The sequence below is a fragment of the Syngnathoides biaculeatus genome, chromosome 7 (assembly GCF_019802595.1).
Source record: "Syngnathoides biaculeatus isolate LvHL_M chromosome 7, ASM1980259v1, whole genome shotgun sequence".
In the NCBI taxonomy this organism is placed as follows: domain Eukaryota; kingdom Metazoa; phylum Chordata; class Actinopteri; order Syngnathiformes; family Syngnathidae; genus Syngnathoides; species Syngnathoides biaculeatus.
The window spans coordinates 31670111-31687563 of NC_084646.1; the positions used below are offsets into that span (position 1 = coordinate 31670111).

The following is a 17453-nucleotide window of genomic DNA, read 5'->3' on the forward strand; positions in this document are numbered from 1 at the left end:
ACGACTTCTAATACTTGGGGTCAACAATACAGAGCAATGGAGAGTGTGGTCAGGAAGTGAAGAAACGGGTCCAAGCAGGTTGGAACAGCTGGCGAAAGGTGTCTGGTGTGTTATGTGACAGAAGAGTGTCTGCTAGGATGAAGGGCAAAGTTTACAAAACAGTGGTGAGGCCGGCCATGATGTACGGATTAGAGACAGTGGCACTGAAGAAACAACAGGAAGCAGAACTGGAGGTGGCAGAAATGAAGATGTTGAGGTTCTCGCTCGGAGTGACCAGGTTGGATAGGATTAGAAATGAGCTCATTAGAGGGACAGCCAAAGCTGGATGTTTTGGAGACAAGATTCGAGAGAGCAGACTTCGATGGTTTGGACATGTTCAGAGGCGAGAGAGTGAGTATATTGGTAGAAGGATGCTGAGGATGGAGCTCCCAGGCAAAAGAGCGAGAGGAAGACCAAAGAGAAGGTTTATGGATGTGGTGAGGGAAGACATGAGGGCAGTTGGGGTTAGAGAGGAAGATGCAGGAGATAGGCTAAGATGGCAAAAGATGACACGCTGTGGCGACCCCTAACGGGACAAGCCGAAAGGAAAAGAAGATACCACTTAATTTGACTAAACACCACTCCTTGTTCCCCTATCTGTTGGACTTGACCATGGGATTATTCAAAATTAAAATTTGGATCATCATCGCACGCTGAGAACCCAATTGTGGCTCATTTAGGTTTTGGATTGCCGTAGATTTTTCGTGCATGGCATGACAACATTATGACAACCCAGAAATATCTCAAAAGCAGAAAGAATGGGTTAAGGTTACGACCACTCCACAGCCTCCCATTTCGGGACCTAACCACTTTAGGGTTGGTATTTCATCGAGGTATCCCTATTGGTTCGGTGTCTTTAAATTTCTTCACTGCCCGTCAACTATTTTGAGATAATATAAATCTCCACCCAGGTTGTTAACCAGATTTAGCTCTCCTTCCAAAATCGGATCCTAGACTGAAATTACCTTCCTGGAATGTGCCAAATGAATCCAAGTTTTACAGCTGTGAGTGTTCAACAAAACCTGAAATGGACATTCCCACTTGGGCAAATACCAGTGCTTCTTTATGCTTCTCACCAGGATCCCGTCCCCTGGTTCCACCAATGTGCTGTCCCGCTGATGTCGATACACCAGGATGCACTGTTGGAAAGAGTTCTATCCATTTTGAGAATGCATCTATTATGACCAAGCAATACTTTTTTCATATTGTGTCAGGTAAATTCAATTTGACATTAAATACCAAGTACTAAGGAGAGAAGGCCTGTTTTCTGTTGTTTGAGTTCAAAAATAACGAAGAAGAGTCAGATACAATTCTTGAATCTTCTAAAGCAGTCTTGTTGAAACCTCTCTTTTTATTAGATTTAGGTCTCTACCAATGGTGACAAATCTAAAAGGTGGGGGCGAACAAAAATGTGTTTGTGTGACTATGTATCTGCGTGTTGTTGGAAAGTTACGATATGTAAACTAACAAATATCTACGATAACTACAGATATGCTGAGCAAAGCGTTTTTTGCGAGCAGAAGCATTCTCTTCATTGCAGCAAATGTGTAATAAACATACATTTTGATTAATCAATCTCACTTTGGTTTAATTCAATAAAGTTCATGTGGACAATTTGGAGAATGTTTAAATTTTTTATTTTATTTATTTATTTTTGTGAGAATAATGTTAATGTTACCTGTCCACCCATTATCCCTACTGTTGAGACCTGTGTTAGCTCATGGCTCAATTTAGAGAAGTTAATTTGGTAATTTGGTTTACTGTTTGGTCATACATAGATGTTTTTGAGTATTGCCTCATTTTTTCCCCCCACTCTGTTCCATTTTTGGACTCTTTTGCTGAATTTCCCGTAATGTATTCATTTCTAGATTTGTAATTGTATCAACATCATAATTTGAGTTTTGTTTTTTTGTTTTTTCCCAATGCAGCTTCCTTTATTTTATCAGCAAAGCATTTCCCAATGAAATCATATTTTTGTCTGACGTCTGTGTGACACATTTGTATACAGCTACAGTTTTTTGCAGTTGTGATTCATTTCGTAATTGAATTAACAATTTTGCATACATTGCCTGTGGATGAAATTATCTGCGTTTTTTTTTCTTTATTTTTTGAGTATTGCTCAAAAATATGAACAGTTGCAAATGCATATTGGTTGTCTATAAATCGGTAAGTTTTTCCTTTATTAGTTGACGTGCCTCAGTTAGTCTTAGTTCTACTATTTTTGTGGAAAAGGCTACAGCATATACTGATTCGGTTTTCGCAAATATGAACACAGCATTCCCTATTGATAATGCCTGGTCTTTCAGGACACATCTGCTTTATTTATTAAAAAAAAAAAATCCCAAATTATTGACAATCATGTTTTGTTCCATCTCCCGGAAATGGCAACATTTGCTGGATTAAGGGTTGTACATCTTTCTATTTGGATAGAAATGTCATGTTTAGCAGAAGGTGGAACAAAACAGTTAATGCACTTATTTCTCTGAAGTCACGGAGTGATCTTTAAAAGTCATAATCTTACACAATTTGGCAAAATCAAGACCGTGCTTGTCACGAATGATTGATTTATGTTGCAAAATACTTTTTTTCGCTTTGTCCCTCCATTTCAACAATGATGTCATTTTAAAGTCTTCCTTATTGCATCATTTTGTGAAATGGAGCTGTTAATTTGACTAATTTGGTACCCAAATTCAGCATTAATTTGTCAGACCCAAAAATGACAAATTGTGAATTTGTTTGTGGCTTGAGAATTTGTAAAATGTTTAACCTGTTATTGGCAAATTTGGAGTTTCTTTTTGCTTTGTTCCTGTCCTCAGCCATACGCTTCAAAAGAGCCACTGTCTTTCACATTTCCTTATCAGGGGAAGCTATCGGTACATCATTTAAATAAACCTGGAGTTGAAATTTTGACTCCAAATGTAAATGCAAACCAAATTTGGCATTCTTTACCTACTGGGGTTGAGAAAAATGCATTACTTATCTCTATTATGGTGAATAATATTGCATCTGGTCTGAGGGAATTAAAGAGTTAGGGTCAGCCACGCAAGGTAGTCTTATTTTGTATGTCCTGAGGTGCAGTCGGCACACTCCCCTTAAACGTTTTGTCCAAGTCCATTCTGTCTCAGTTGGTTATGACGTCATGCCATATTGTGAAAAAGGCAGTTGGGGGTAGAGAGGAGCGTGCAGTAACCTCTCTGTTCTTAATTTTCAACTTTCCTTTGTTGTCCTGATGTCAGTCCTGTCTCGTCATCATCTCTTCTATGAAATATTTTTTAATTTTCTTTCTGTCAACCTTCTTCTCTCTATCTCATGCTATTTTCATCAAATATTCTCTATATCTCTTTATAAATAATTATTATTACTTATTTCACTCTTATACTCTTGCAAGGTCGCTATTTTCTGGCTTTTTAACTGACTAGTGAAATTGTGTTGGATATCTATTTATTTAAATATTAGCTTTGTGTTGGATTTAATTTTTCCGACATATTCCCAATCTTTACACTGCAGTGTGTCCCTAAATTTTTACTTACAATATTTCCCCCCATTTCAGTCAATTTGAACCACTCAACAACTCCTATAGAGTTCGATCTGGCTTTGTTCTAGAGTTCTAAGTGGATTTGTTCTATAACCCTTAGAACTGGAAAATTGTTGCATTTATTTTCCAAATTGGCGTGTTAATTTACAACTGAGGCTATACCTCTTTCACACAATTTTCTTTTGCACACACGGGATAAGGGGTGTTTATGGAATTTATTGCCAAACTATTTACACACGGAATTTAAATGCGCGACAGGGCTCCACCACCCTTGGGGTGTTTGGGAATTTTGGGGGCAAAGCTATTTACAAACGGAATTTAAGTGTGTGACAGGGCTCCGCCACCCTCAGGGTGTTTTGGGAATTTTAGGAGCAAAAGCTATTTACTCATGGAATTTAACTGCGCGACAGGGCTCCGCCACCCTCAGGGTGTTTTGACGCTCAAACTGCTTGACATTGGCTAGTATCGACAAGGCTTGTTCATATCGCCTTACACGCTTTAATGTCTCCCTGTCATTTATCATCTTGAAATCCAGCTCGAAGGACAAATTTAATGTCAGGTTTAAGCAGCCTCCGACATTTAAAGTACAATTCTCAAGGAAGGGAGACAAGAGGAACTTCTGGCTTGCGAGGAGACTGTGGGATGTGTCTCTTTCACAAACGCCAACCCGTTCTAATCACATCCCCATGTCACCACTTTTTTATTCCTTAGCGTGGTCCACATCACAACAAAGAAAATGTGACAAGCAAAGCAATCGTGACAAAAATAGTCTATGTGAGTCTTTGCGATGTCTTCACCATCCTCTTGAGATCGTCAGTCTTTATGTTGTCTTCTGCATCACTGTCTGGTGTTTGGTGATCAAAGACCCCCTCATCTCACTGGGATGGAACCCATGCAAGTTAATGGGGTTATAGCAGGCTTCCAGAGGTACGACAACGATGCCGGAAAGAGAGTCGCTGTTACGACTGATGCAGATGACACGGTTATATTTACGAGTGTCTCCAGATGACCACAGTTCAATTGAGGTATTGTGCCTCTGTCTAAATCAGATAAATAACTGGATGAGCCAAAATCTTCTTCAACTACATCACAAAAAAACTGAGACAATTGTTTTTAGCAATAAAGAAAACAGAATTGCTGTTAGTAAACACCTGGACTCTCTACCTTTAAAAACCAAAGACAAAGTCCGAAACATTGGTGTTCTGATTTATTCCGACCTGATTTTCAACAATCATATCAAATCAATCACAAAAACTGCCTTGCACCATCTGAAGAACAGATCAAGAGGGAAGGCTTGTATGTGTCAAGCAGACCAGGAAAAGCTCATCCATGCTTTTATCTCAAGTAGACTTGACTATTGTAATGGTCTTCTGACTGGACTCCCCAAAAAGAGTATTAAACAGCTGCAGCTCATTCAAAATGCTGCAGCTCATGTTCTGACCAAAACAAAGTGGTCAGAGTATATAATGCCAATCATAAAGTCCTTGCACTGGCTTCCAGTCAGCTTTAGAATAGATTTTACAGTTCTGCTACTGGACTACAAATCACTAAATAATTTAGGTCCTGAATACATGAAAGAAATGCTTACGAAATACAGAACCAGGAGAGCTCTGAGATTGACTGACTCGGGTCAAACAGTGGAGCGCAGAGTCCAAAGTAAACATGGTGAAGCAGCATTGAGCGATTATGCTGCACACAAATGGAATAAGTTGCCAACACAGGTGAGGTCAGCCCCAAGTGTGAATGTTTTTAAATCCAGGTTAAAAACTCTTCTTTTTTCTTATGCTTTTTAGAATATGTCCACTTTTTGATGCAGTTTTGTCTTTTTTGTTTACATTTTGTTTGTCATTTTTATTGTTTTTATCCCGTTTTAAATGTTTTATCTCTTTTTTTTCTAATGCTTTTAATCATGTAAAGCACATTGAGATATCTTGTGTATGAAATCCGCTATGCAAATATATTTGCTTTGCTTTGCTTTGCTTTACTGCGGACGGCTGGGCCACCCCGTGTTTCCTTGTCTATTTTCATTCGCACTCAAGGAATCCACGACTGTGAGTTTGAACTACACCGCGGGCGGTCCGACGCGGCCTATGCTTCAGGTGACATTAAGCGCATATATACACGGCTACGGCGTTCATTGACTCCAGGTCTGACGCCAATCTCTTGAACCCGCGAATGATTGACTTATTGGGCCTAGAGACCTTTAGAACACAGCATCTGCGACACACCTATGCAGTCAATGGCTAGTTTTTGTGCCGGATAACTCACTGCACCCAGAATTTATACATGAGGTTCCCAGATGCACAAACTGAACGCTTGAGTTTTCACGTTTTTGATTCACAGAGCAGTGACATCATCCTGGGGAGCCCCTGGCTCAAGGAGCATAACCCTCTCATTGATTGACCATCCGGACAAATCATGTCATGGGGTTCGAAATTGTTGCGGCATGTGCTTCCCATCCTCTGAGAAGTGGGGCTCACAGATCTCTTCGGAACCCCCGCGGGACTCGCAGCAGGAGCCGGACTTAAACCTGGTGCCTCGCTGCTACTCTGATCTGAAGGAGGTGTTCTCTGAAGCAAAGGCCAAGTCCCACCCGCCTCACCGGCCATATGACTGTGCTATTAATCTGTTCTGCTTCATTATGTCCTACCGGCCAGGGACCAAGAATGGGAAGCCATTGTCGCACATATACGAGGGGGAGAAAGCTGAGCCCGATCACTCCCCGATTCTTCCTGACACCTGCTTTGTCTCAACCTTAACTTGGGAGATTGAGGTCCAAGTGAAAGAATCCCTTAAAGACTCCCCCAGCCCACCAAGTTGCCCCGCCGACAGGCTATATATCGTGCCCCCTCTGAGGGGGAAGGTAATTGACTGGGACCATACAAATTACACTTTGTGTCCCTTGGGCATGGCCAAGTCGCGGTCAGTGGTGGAATAGCGCTTTTCGTGGCCAAACAACAAAAACAATGTCCGCGAATATGTCAACGGGTCAATCAGGACATGGAAACCGGTCTCCCTTGCCTGGCCTCTCGCGACCCCACCTCATGGAGTTGGCAGCTCAACTGGGTGGAATACTCACTTCCCTTCCCTCGGCATCCACAGATATGTCACCCTTCCAAGTGGTGCATGGTCACTCTTTCTTCCCGTCTGTAGTCTCCAGTTTAACTGGTGCCGACAGCGTTGGCCGTGGTAAGGCGCTGTATGTGGACCTGGGAAGAATGCTCCTACTTATGGGGTGCACCTATAAGGCCGCGGCGAACTGCAGGAGGTTGAGGGCACCAAACTATAAAGTAGGACAGTGCGTCTGGCTGTCGGCCAGAGGCCTCCTGCTACAGATGGAGTCTTGGAAGCTGGCTCCCAGGTTCGTCATCCCTTTCACTGTCACTAAGGTGATCAACCTTATTATCTGAAGAAGAATTATTAGACTATATTGCAAGATCTCCCACTTAGAAATCATGGAGGCATCTGAAATTTTCATCGTCGGTGCATGTTCACTGTGAGACAGATAAGATAAGAAAAATCCTGAAATCACTATGTATGATTTTTTTTAACAATTTATTTGTGTCATACAGCTGCAAATAAGTATTTGAACACCTGAGAAAACCAATCTTAATATTTGGTACAGTAGCCTTTGTTTGCAATTACAGACGTCAAACATTTCCTGTAGTTGTTCACCAGGTTTGCACACACTGCAGGAGGGATTTTCCCCTCCTCCTCCACACAGATCTTCTCTAGATCAGACAGGTTTCTAGGCTGTCACTGAGAAACACGTAGTTTCAGCTCCCGCCAAAGATTTTTTATTGGGTTTCGGTCTGGAGACTGGCTCGGCCATGCCAGAACCTTGATGTGCTTCTTACAGAGCCACTCCTTGGTTTTCCTGACTGTGTGCTTTGGCTCATTGTCATGTTGAAAGACCCAGCCACGACACATCTTCAATGCTCTGACTGAGGGAAAGAGGTTGTTCCCCAAAATCTCACAGTACATAGCCGTGGCCATTCTCTCCTTAATACAGTGCAGTCATCCTGTCCCATGTGCAGAAAAAAAAAATACCCAAAGCATGATGCTACCACCCCCATGCTTCACAGTCGGACGGTGTTCTTGGGATGGAACTCATCATTCGTCTTCCTCCAAACACAGTTATTGGAATTATGACCAAAAACTTCAATTTTGGTCTCATCTGACCACAAAACGTTCTACCATGACTCCTCTGTATCATCCAAATAATCATTGGCAAATTTAAGACGGGCCTTCACATGTGATGGTTTCAGCAGGGGAACCTTACGGGCCATGCATGATTTCAAACCATGACGTCTTAGTGTATTGTACTGATTCCTCACCTTTCTAAAGATCATTGAGACCCCACGAGATGATATCTTGCATGGGGCTCCACACCGATTGAAACTGACCGTCGTGTTTAGCTTCTTCTGGTGACTTTGGACAGCTCTTTGGTCTTGGCCATAATACAAGTTTGAGTCTAACTGATTGTATGGGGTGGACAGGTGTCTTTATGCAGCTAACGACCACAGTCAGGTGCATCTGATTCAGGATAATACATGTCGTGGAGCTGGACTTTTGAAGGCAGACTAACACGGGAAACTTCTGTGCCATGCATGAATTCAAAGCATGACGTCTTCATGTATAATCAAAAGTCACCTTGGAAATGGTGTTCCCTTTTTTTTTTTGGGTTATTTACCAACTCCTGTCGTGCAGTCCTGGACTGATTCCTCACCTTTCTAAGGATCATTGAGACCCAAGAAGTGATATCTTGCATGGGGCTCCACTCCGATTGAGATTGATCGTCATGTTAAGCTTCTTCCATTTTCTAATACTTGCTCCATCAGTGGACCTTTCTTCACTATGCTGCTTGACAATTTCTCCGTAGCGCTTTCCAGCCGTGTGGAGTAGTACAATTTTGTCTCTGGTTTCTTTGGACAGCTCTTTTGTCTTGGCCATGTTACAAGTTTGAATCTTACTGATTGTATGGGGTGGACAGGTGTCTTTATGCAGCTCATGACCTCACAGAGGTGCATCTGATTCAGGATAATACATGGAGGGGAAGTGGACTTTTAAAGGCAGATGAACAGGTCTTTGAGCGTCGGAATTCTCGCTGATAGACAGGTGTTCAAATACTTATTTGAAGCTGTCTCGCACAATAAATCGTGAATAAATCATACATTGTGATTTCTGGATTTTTCTTTTTAGATTATCTCTCTCACGGTGGACATGCACCTACGATGAAAATTTCAGACCCCTCCATGTTTTCTAAGTGGGAGAACTTTCAATATAGCAAGGTGTTCAAATACTTATTTTATTCACTGTAGAATATTTCTGCAGAGGTCATGAACTATCACAACAGACATTTTACCTTCAGTTCAACAAAACGATTCAGTCAACCTTGCAGTCACTCTCAAACAGCAGTGGGTGGTAATTGTGTCCTCACAATTGTTTCTATTCGGTGTTAGGTGACACCTTGTGTGCATGTTTTAATATTAAGAAAATATAGGTACTCCTCAGATTAAAATGGTCTCAATTTAAAATGTTTTGACTTTGCAACGCCCGTCCCCCATTCCCCATTTTGTCCAATGTGCATAGTGCTTGTCCATGTTTGCGCACCGGGAGTATTGCATTTTCGCCCTCCTTTTATAGACATTACGACCCCAAAGAAGAAAGCTGTCTTTTAGCAATACTTCTGCAGCCAAAAGAAAATCAATCATCATGGAAATGAAGCTCAAGAACATCAGTACAGAGTTAGGCTTCAGTCAGTCGACTGTGGTCACAATTATTAAAGACAAAGCCCGTGTTTTAGCCGAGGTGAAGGGTTCCGTTCGTAAGTCGAATACAGTGACCACAAAACAACGTTCTTTGATACTTGTCAAGATGGAGAGGCTACTTACATTATGGGTTGAGGACCAGATTCCTTTGCAATAGCTAAACACAGCCTCCCCTTCTTTTTCTCCATCCACCTCTCAGCAGTCATGATAAGTACAGCATCTTATTTATTTCAATGTATTTGTTTTTTATACGAAGTATTTTGATGTAAAATCCGACATACAACAAAATTCGAGTTACATTACTACCAGAGGAACAGAACTCGTTCGTAACCTGAGGACTCCCTGTCCAATTGCTGTATTTGCGTTCTGTCCCAGCTTGGTCTTCTTGGAGAGAGGATTCCCCAACATTTTGGTCACTACCTTCAAAAGAATGATTCTTTATCTTTAGAAGACTGCAATCCAGATATGACGGGAAGGTGCTAATTAAGTTAAGGCATATTGTCATGGCCGTCTTGCACAGCAGGGCCGCAGGAAAGAATGTTGTTTATCAAGTTGTTGGTGGTGGGAGGGACGTTGTGGGAACTGGGTCAGAGTCACTCCATAATGTGTACTTTACTTTCATCTTTCTTGGTGTGGGTCATCTTTTGTATGCTTTGTTTTTTTAACTTTTTTAATATTGAAGACTTTTCACAACTTCTGTTGTGCTTTGGTGCTACATAAAAAAAACTAAATTGTTCTATCTTCTTATTCATCATCAAGAATGAATAGCCAGTGCGCATTGCTATCTTTCCTGCAGATTTTGTTTGAATCTATATTTTTGTATCAGTCAACAAAACTACACTTCAGTGTACTTTTTCTGTTTTTTATTTATATATAGATATTTTTTACATTTAGTAATACTGTATCCTTACACAAAATATGTTTCATATCATGAAATAATCCACTATTATTCAAAACTACAAAGCTTTTCAGTTCAGAATGGAACTCCTAATAATTGTGACAAACATTCCCTCACATAAAGATGCAATAGTCAAGAATCTGAACAAACTAACCATACACAAAAAAAGTAAGAGGGAGCATATGACAAAAAGAGTTGTGATGTACACCTCAATAAGAAACATCCTTATATGAGCCACTATTTCTAATAATAACAAGAATGTGAGTCGTTCAATGACTTCCTACAAATAATCTTAACAAGACTGTGACAGCACTGCACAAATTAATAGACTCCAATTGCTGCTCTATTGTTGGCTAACAATTTTACTGAACTTTCATTAAATGTGCAGAAATGACAGAAATCCTGCACTTCAAGTACAATGGGATTAAAATGAGTTTAACACCCCTGGCGTAAATTATATTTGCTATGCCTTCATGGAAGGTGAGAAGGCTACCTACTCCAGGCTGCAAAAGCAAGGAGCAGCCATCAGCATTTAACGCTAACAGGAAGAAAGAAAAAACAATGCAAAAACATGTGCTCAGGATGATGTTTCAGGAGCTAACTAATAATTGACATATTTAGATTTTTGTGCAATAGAAATGTCATATACAAAATTACACATTTTTTTGTTTCTCAAAAAGAGACACATTTTCACAAGACTTGTTCATAAAAATAAAAAGTAACATGAAGTCTACTAACCATAGGATTCGATTTCAGTAACAGCATTCAATAAATTGTTTGCTGAACGTTGGAAAAATAAACCAAACAGTGCCACGCATGCAAGAAAGCAGTAAAACATTTTTCTGTTTTAATGTGGCAGATTCTGTAGTTCTCATTTGAAAATATCTAATACATTGACCCGTTCATCATATGTCTTCATCAGTTTTATTACTTAAATCATGAATTCCACATCACAATACAGGATCTGCAGAGGCGTGTCACCACACACCAGTGATGTTAAAAATTAAGTCTGAGCTATTATATTCTCCAGGGAAGTCAACAATTTGTATTACAACTATAATGATAAAACTCTCCTGCTTCTTGTTCTGGCCTCATTAAACTCTACTAGTGATCAGTGGTACTGTAAAAGCAGCTGCTCCAAGCTAATGTGGTGATACTAAGTAGAGAGTATATATTCTGAAGCCATACGAGCACAGCAGCATTGGTCCAGTGTTGGGCATGAGAGCCCTACAAAAGGCATGCTGGTGGTCTTCCAGGGTTTCTAAAAAGGAAACAGAGATCTTGGTTGATAATGACGAGGTTCATTTAAAAAAAATATAAACAAAAGAAATGTTCAGTCATCTACCAAGAAATGATCTCACCTCTCTAGCACTCCGGAGAGGTTGGTCGTGTGGCGTGACATTTGTTTTTCTGCAATCATAGAGGATCCACCGAATTAGCATACTGGAAAATACAATTGAACTGATGTTATGGACTGCAGTATGAGTGTGTTGGTTCCTCGCAACCAGGAGACAAGTATTCGTTGCCACCTAGTGACAATTCTACCACTCAAATGTCAATGGGCCAAGATTTTGTTGAGTTCTGATCACTTTATCAAATATTTTTACATCATACGGGTGTTTGGCATCCCACAAACCAAAGTGAGCAAACAGCCTCTGTAAGATTTTTCCAGTAGAAATTTTATACAGTATAAGCATTGGGCAATCTAATGAGCCTGCCCATCATGTCGACATTATGCTTTCTGTGGTCTTGTATTCAACTCAATCATAGTTTCAATAGACTCTTACCTTGACATGTAACTTGTAGTGCAGACTTTGTTCAGACAGCCAGGGGTGTCTGAGAGACTCTGTTGCACTCATTCTCCAGTTTTTGCTTTTTACCAGCAAACGTGTGATGAAGTCTTTGGCCTCTTCAGAAACATCTATAAACTCCTCTTCTTCAAAGTTCCACTGACAGGTCAGAATGTTATTTAGAGTTTCATTATCATCATCCCCAAGGAAAGGAGATAATCCACTCAGTCTGAACAGAGGCAGGTGAGAAAAGAAAGTCATACTCAATTAAGTAGGCCGGTGTCAAACAGTTTTGAAGAAGAACCCCTGTTTAGAAAATTAGACAGTGAAAACTCACAGCATATAAGTGATGACCCCAAGACTCCACATATCTGTAGGGAATGAAACAAACTCATAGTTGATAACTTCAGGGGCCAGAAATTCAGGCGTTCCGAAGTTGACCTTCAGCTTTTCTCGAGGTTTGTACCTGTTTAAGACATTGTTTGTAATACCACTGATAAATCTTGTGTGGGTGTGTGTTTGTGTGTGTTTGGGGGTGGAGGGATGACGAATCATTTTAAAGAGTGTTTACCTCCGCGCTAAACCAAAATCAATAATCTTTATCTTGTTTGTTTCTCTGCTGACACAAAGAATGTTTTCTGGCTGAAAAAAAAATATAAAAAAGGAGAGAAAATATGAAACATAGTCATCATGATTTAGACAATAAGTTCCTGAAAAAATGGATAAGGAACAATGACTACCCTTCCTCAGTCCTGAATCCTAATTCTGCACAACCTCCAAAATGTACCTACTTAAAATTATCAAGAAGATATGTATCAGTGATATACACATTTAATTAACAGCAACCTTTTGAGTAGTGGTATAATTTTGTGTGGTGCTGGTCCAAAATACAATGAGGCCCTAAGCTGAATTTAATTTGGTTCCACGCATGTTTGTGCCAACTCTGTTATATTAAAAAGAAAGAAAAAAAATCGCACAACCACTTTGTTCCCTTTTAATTTGGTTTTGCTCTGATTTTAGGTGGTAATCAGAGAGAAGATTCAAAAGATTTTATGTGATGAAATTGCTCCAGTAATTTTTGAAGGTGAAATTGCTCTCATTTGAGTTGCATTCTGCTCTGTCTCATAGCACATTAACCTGTGCATCTACGTGAACATTTTTTTTCATCGTCTGAGGTGTGATCTCATACTGTTCGTCTTCTGTTGCTCTTTGCCTTTTGTTCTCTCCCCATTTTTTTGTAAGTGAAGGTTATGGTAAATACAGTAGTAATGCAAATTTAAACTAGTAAACCCTACACCATTTTATCCCTGGCACAAAGGAAGGGCTGTAAAGGCATAGTAGGATGGGTTTATTGTGAAAGAATCAACACAAATATTTTTCAAGTGAGCAGCTACAAAGGATGAAATGATTTAAAATGGTTACCTTGAGGTCAAGATGTAGTATGTACATTCTGTGCATATACTGCAGTCCCTCACAAATTTGGTGTATAAACAGGACTGTGTCAAACTCAGTCAGGTTGCAGTTCTCGTCAATGATGCGGTCAAACAGCTCACCCCCTTCAACACTAAGGGACAGAGAGAAGAACAAGCACTTTGACATTAATCCTATCACATTTGTAAAAACACATGATTAATATTCCACAGACTTCATGTGGCCTCAGACTTACTACTCCATGACAAGGATGATGTCATGACGGGACTCAAAGGCTGCATACAGCTGGATGAGGTTGCAGTGGTTGAGCTGGTTCATTACCTGGATTTCATTCCTCACCACATCCTGAGTGTCCGAAAATAGCATTAGAGTCAGTACAGCTATATAAACACACATGAATAGTCAATTCAGAAAGGAACACGGAGCACTCCGAGACACTCAGGAAGCAATTTTGGCAGTTCAATCATATTTATCCATCCATCCATTATCCAAATAAGGGTCAAGGGAGAGCTGCAGTCTATCCCAAAAAGAGGAGTACACCCAGAATTGGTCACCAGTCAGCCACAGAACAGATAAACACCATCACTGAGCAGGAATCCAATCCTACGCTGCCCGCACCAAAGTCAAGTGTGTGTACCACTACACCATCAGCAACTCCTTCAATCATATTTAGATTTGCTAAATAAGAACACAATTCTAAAAGCTCCAAAGCTTTGGTATTTCTTAACAAGGATGTTTTACATTGTTTTGAGTTGTTTAACATAGAGTATAAAATTACATTTTAAAAATGCTAGAAAATTGGGATATATTTCTCTGTGTCACTTTCAATTAAGTCATCTACTCGTCCAAATTTTGACATCACTTGTAACCTCTATTCAAAAATATGGGAAATATTTATTGTATCTTCTTGGCTCTGTTTGGATTTTTGTCATGCTCATGAGTGGTATATTCCCAGTCTGCAATATATAAATTAAATTGTTGTTGAACTTGCCTCAATTTGAAGTAATTAGGCATTATAATTACTTTATAGTGGAAGCCGGATAATTGGATATAATCTCTTTGGTTACACTTATTGACTTCCAATGAGCTCTAATTTTAAAACATTTTCCCAAAGGAATCAGTTAAAATAATGAAATAATCGGTTCCAGAAGCAAACTGTCGCCATTATAAAAACCTTTATTAACAGTGCAGACAGGAAGATATAACAAGTTCAAATCTACACTAACGATTTATTGAGAGGAGGAAGGGTGGACGTTGTTTTGTACTCTATTGTATATTGTACACATAATGGTCTCTGCAGTATTCATTTTATTTTCTGTGATCTTTTTCCTTTTCATTATTTTCAATTTATTGTCGAGTTAGCCACAATGTACTGACAAACAGAAATGCAAGAATAGTGAAGGTCAAGACATGACAAAAACAAAAGGGTCCTTTGTATTAAACACAGCTCACTTCCCCATGTTCTGTAGATCCAATTCTATTTTTATTTTCGAAACATTGTACTGATCACCCAGGTCCGAGACGTGTGTACCACCTTCCTGTGCTTAATTTGGATTTAAGATATTATTACAGTACAGAGTACAGTACTCTTCTGTGGCGGCATCTCAAAGAAAAATAGCCAAATCTACTCATCCATCCATTTTCTGAGCATCTTATCCTCACAAGGGTTGCAGGAGTTCTGGAGCCTATCCCAGCAATTTTAAGGCAGGAGCCGGGGTTCAGCCTGATGTGGTTGCCAGCCAATTGCAGGGCACATGGAGACAGACCGTATTCACAATCACAATCAAATCAAGGGGCAATTTAGAGTCTCCAATGTTTTTGGGATGTGGGAGGAAACTGGACTGCCCAGAGAAAACCCACGTAGATACGGGGAGAACATGGTAACTCCACATAGTCAGGGCCAGAATTTGAACCCTGGACCTCAGAACTGTGACTTTTTTTTTTTTTAACCAAAACAATTCTTAATTTACATTAACGTTAATCCACCAATATTTATGATCTGTGTACTGTACCTTTTCCTTCTGACTTTTGGCCTTGATGATCTTAGCAGCCAATGTTAGGCCCGATGAGTTTTCAATGCACTTGTGAACCTGACCAAAACGCCCCCTGGTGAAAGAAAGCATATCATTTTATATGGAGACCTTGAATTAAAGGATCTTTGGTAAACACTGTACGGTAATCCACCATTGTTCGCAGTTAATTGGGAGCAGAATCACCCACGAAATGTGAAAAAAAGCAAAATATGGGGGGGGGGCATGTATGTTTATGTGGGGACCAGAATGTTTAAAATATGCAATTTGTACTTATTTGTACCATAGTATACCATATGAAAAGAGGTATATAATTAAATATTTAATTATAAAACCATATAAATATAATATATACAGTATTATAAATTTTGAATATAAATATATATTATAAAACACTTATTGTATTATTTGACTGTATGGTTACCATTCATTACTCAGAAATTCTTCTGCTGGAGGCGCTGGTGATATAGCTGAGTTTTTTACCTTTGAGATGAGGAGTTTTTTTTTGTGTGTGTGTATGTGGGTACCCAAATGTTTAAAATATGCAAACAGTACAATAGGTATTTATACTTTGCTATCAGGGGCATGGCCAAGGCACTGCCCAGTGCAGTGGCTTGGCCTTGGCCCTGACAGCCAGCACTGGCCAGGGGAGTGCCTTGGCCATCCCCCTACCCTTTGCATATTTAAGAGAAACATTTTCAACACTTCAAGTGTCAAATTAAATCTTTATTTACTTAAACTATGCTGCACAATAACACTTATTGCAGTACGTACAAAATTACTATTCTTCACTCGGAGAATCTTCTGCTGGAGGTGCTGATGGTGTAACTAAGGTTTTTATCTTTGTGAGAAACATGGTGGTGTCTTTGTTTTCCCCTTCTGCTTCAAAATTCCCCTGTACAAGGACATAACCCGACCAACAAAATTGCTAAACTTGACAGCTTGTACCATGTTGTCTTCGATGTCTTGTGCAAATTCTTCTTCTACACAACAACTAGCATCTTTGTTATCACCGAAGGAAGCCTCAAAATACTGGGACATGTTTCTAAGGCCGTAACGCTTTTGAGATTTTTCAAACCAACCATTGCTGAAAAGCCTCGTCCTCAAGGCGGTGAATCACTCCTTGCAGATTGTGGTTCATCAGCAAATTCTTCAGCCTCTTCATCATCGTCACCGGGCTGTTTTTCTGCAATCCATTATCCACAACGCTAACACAGAACAATCCTTTGATTTCGCGGTATCACCACACATTTTGCTTCCTTATTAAAAGTTATTGAAGCAGTTTTACAGATGTTAACTACATCCTTCCTTTTACTTTTTCACTGATCATTATCATCTTCCTCTTCCTCTTGGGTGCTTCGGAGGAAGCTTTCGCATCAGTACAGCGCTTCAGCGGCATTGGGAACACGGGAGGTTGTCGCGTGGAGTCTCAACAGCATAGAAAATAGCAGAAAGGAAGGACAAGGGAAAGGGTAGAATGGAAGTTGCTGGGTGATCCACACATGTTCTCATTGGTTGATGTCACACCGATACCAATCACGTGCCTTGTTTCAATATGTCTTCCTGCAATATGGCAATATGGCTGTATTTTTCCAAGGTTTTTTTTTTTTGGGGGGGGGTAGTGCAAAGCATTGAAGGCGCAAAAACTGACCCACGAAGTAGAGAGGGAACGTTGTAGAGATCAAGACAATTTTTTTCCATGTTCCAAGACAGATTTTGAAGTTGTAATTTTAATAATTGCAAATGTACATTAAGATTTCATGTTAAAAACATTAAACATTAGTGGTTCTGGACTGAAAGTTTTCAAAATCATTACTTTTTTACAATATTTAACTCATCAAATGTTTTTTTTTCTTACTGAACTATTGGGAATAAATAACACTGTCAATATTCCCATATCATTTAAAAAAATTCACGAGGGGTACAGTATACCGTATACTCATTGTCATTTCTCTTAGT

General features: G+C 39.8%; 2 protein-coding genes across 4 annotated transcripts in view; one reads left to right on the forward strand and one right to left on the reverse strand.

Annotated features, from left to right (window-relative positions):
- Nucleotides 1-17453, forward strand: part of LOC133502991 (uncharacterized) — a 40128-nt gene that overhangs the window by 19641 nt on the left and 3034 nt on the right. Inside the window, exon 3 of one of the 2 annotated variants that reach the window (XR_009795596.1) lies at nt 1119-2357. The exons of the other annotated variant lie outside the window; for it this stretch is intronic. The gene's annotated coding sequence lies outside the window, so the exon portion shown is untranslated. Of the gene's footprint in view, nt 1-1118; nt 2358-17453 lie in introns of those variants that run through there. 2 annotated transcript variants of the gene reach the window in all.
- mylk4b (myosin light chain kinase family, member 4b) overlaps nt 9991-17453 on the reverse strand; it is a 58303-nt gene continuing 50840 nt past the window's right edge. For both annotated transcript variants that reach the window (XM_061824034.1, XM_061824033.1), the window contains exons 7-14: nt 15477-15570; nt 13700-13809; nt 13456-13597; nt 12605-12675; nt 12371-12499; nt 12031-12262; nt 11605-11653; nt 9991-11504 (exon numbers count right to left, since the gene is read on the reverse strand). In XM_061824034.1, coding sequence (XP_061680018.1) covers nt 11609-11653; nt 12031-12262; nt 12371-12499; nt 12605-12675; nt 13456-13597; nt 13700-13809; nt 15477-15570 — 823 coding nt within the window. In that variant the 3' untranslated portion in view covers nt 9991-11504; nt 11605-11608. The remainder of the gene's footprint in view (nt 11505-11604; nt 11654-12030; nt 12263-12370; nt 12500-12604; nt 12676-13455; nt 13598-13699; nt 13810-15476; nt 15571-17453) is intronic.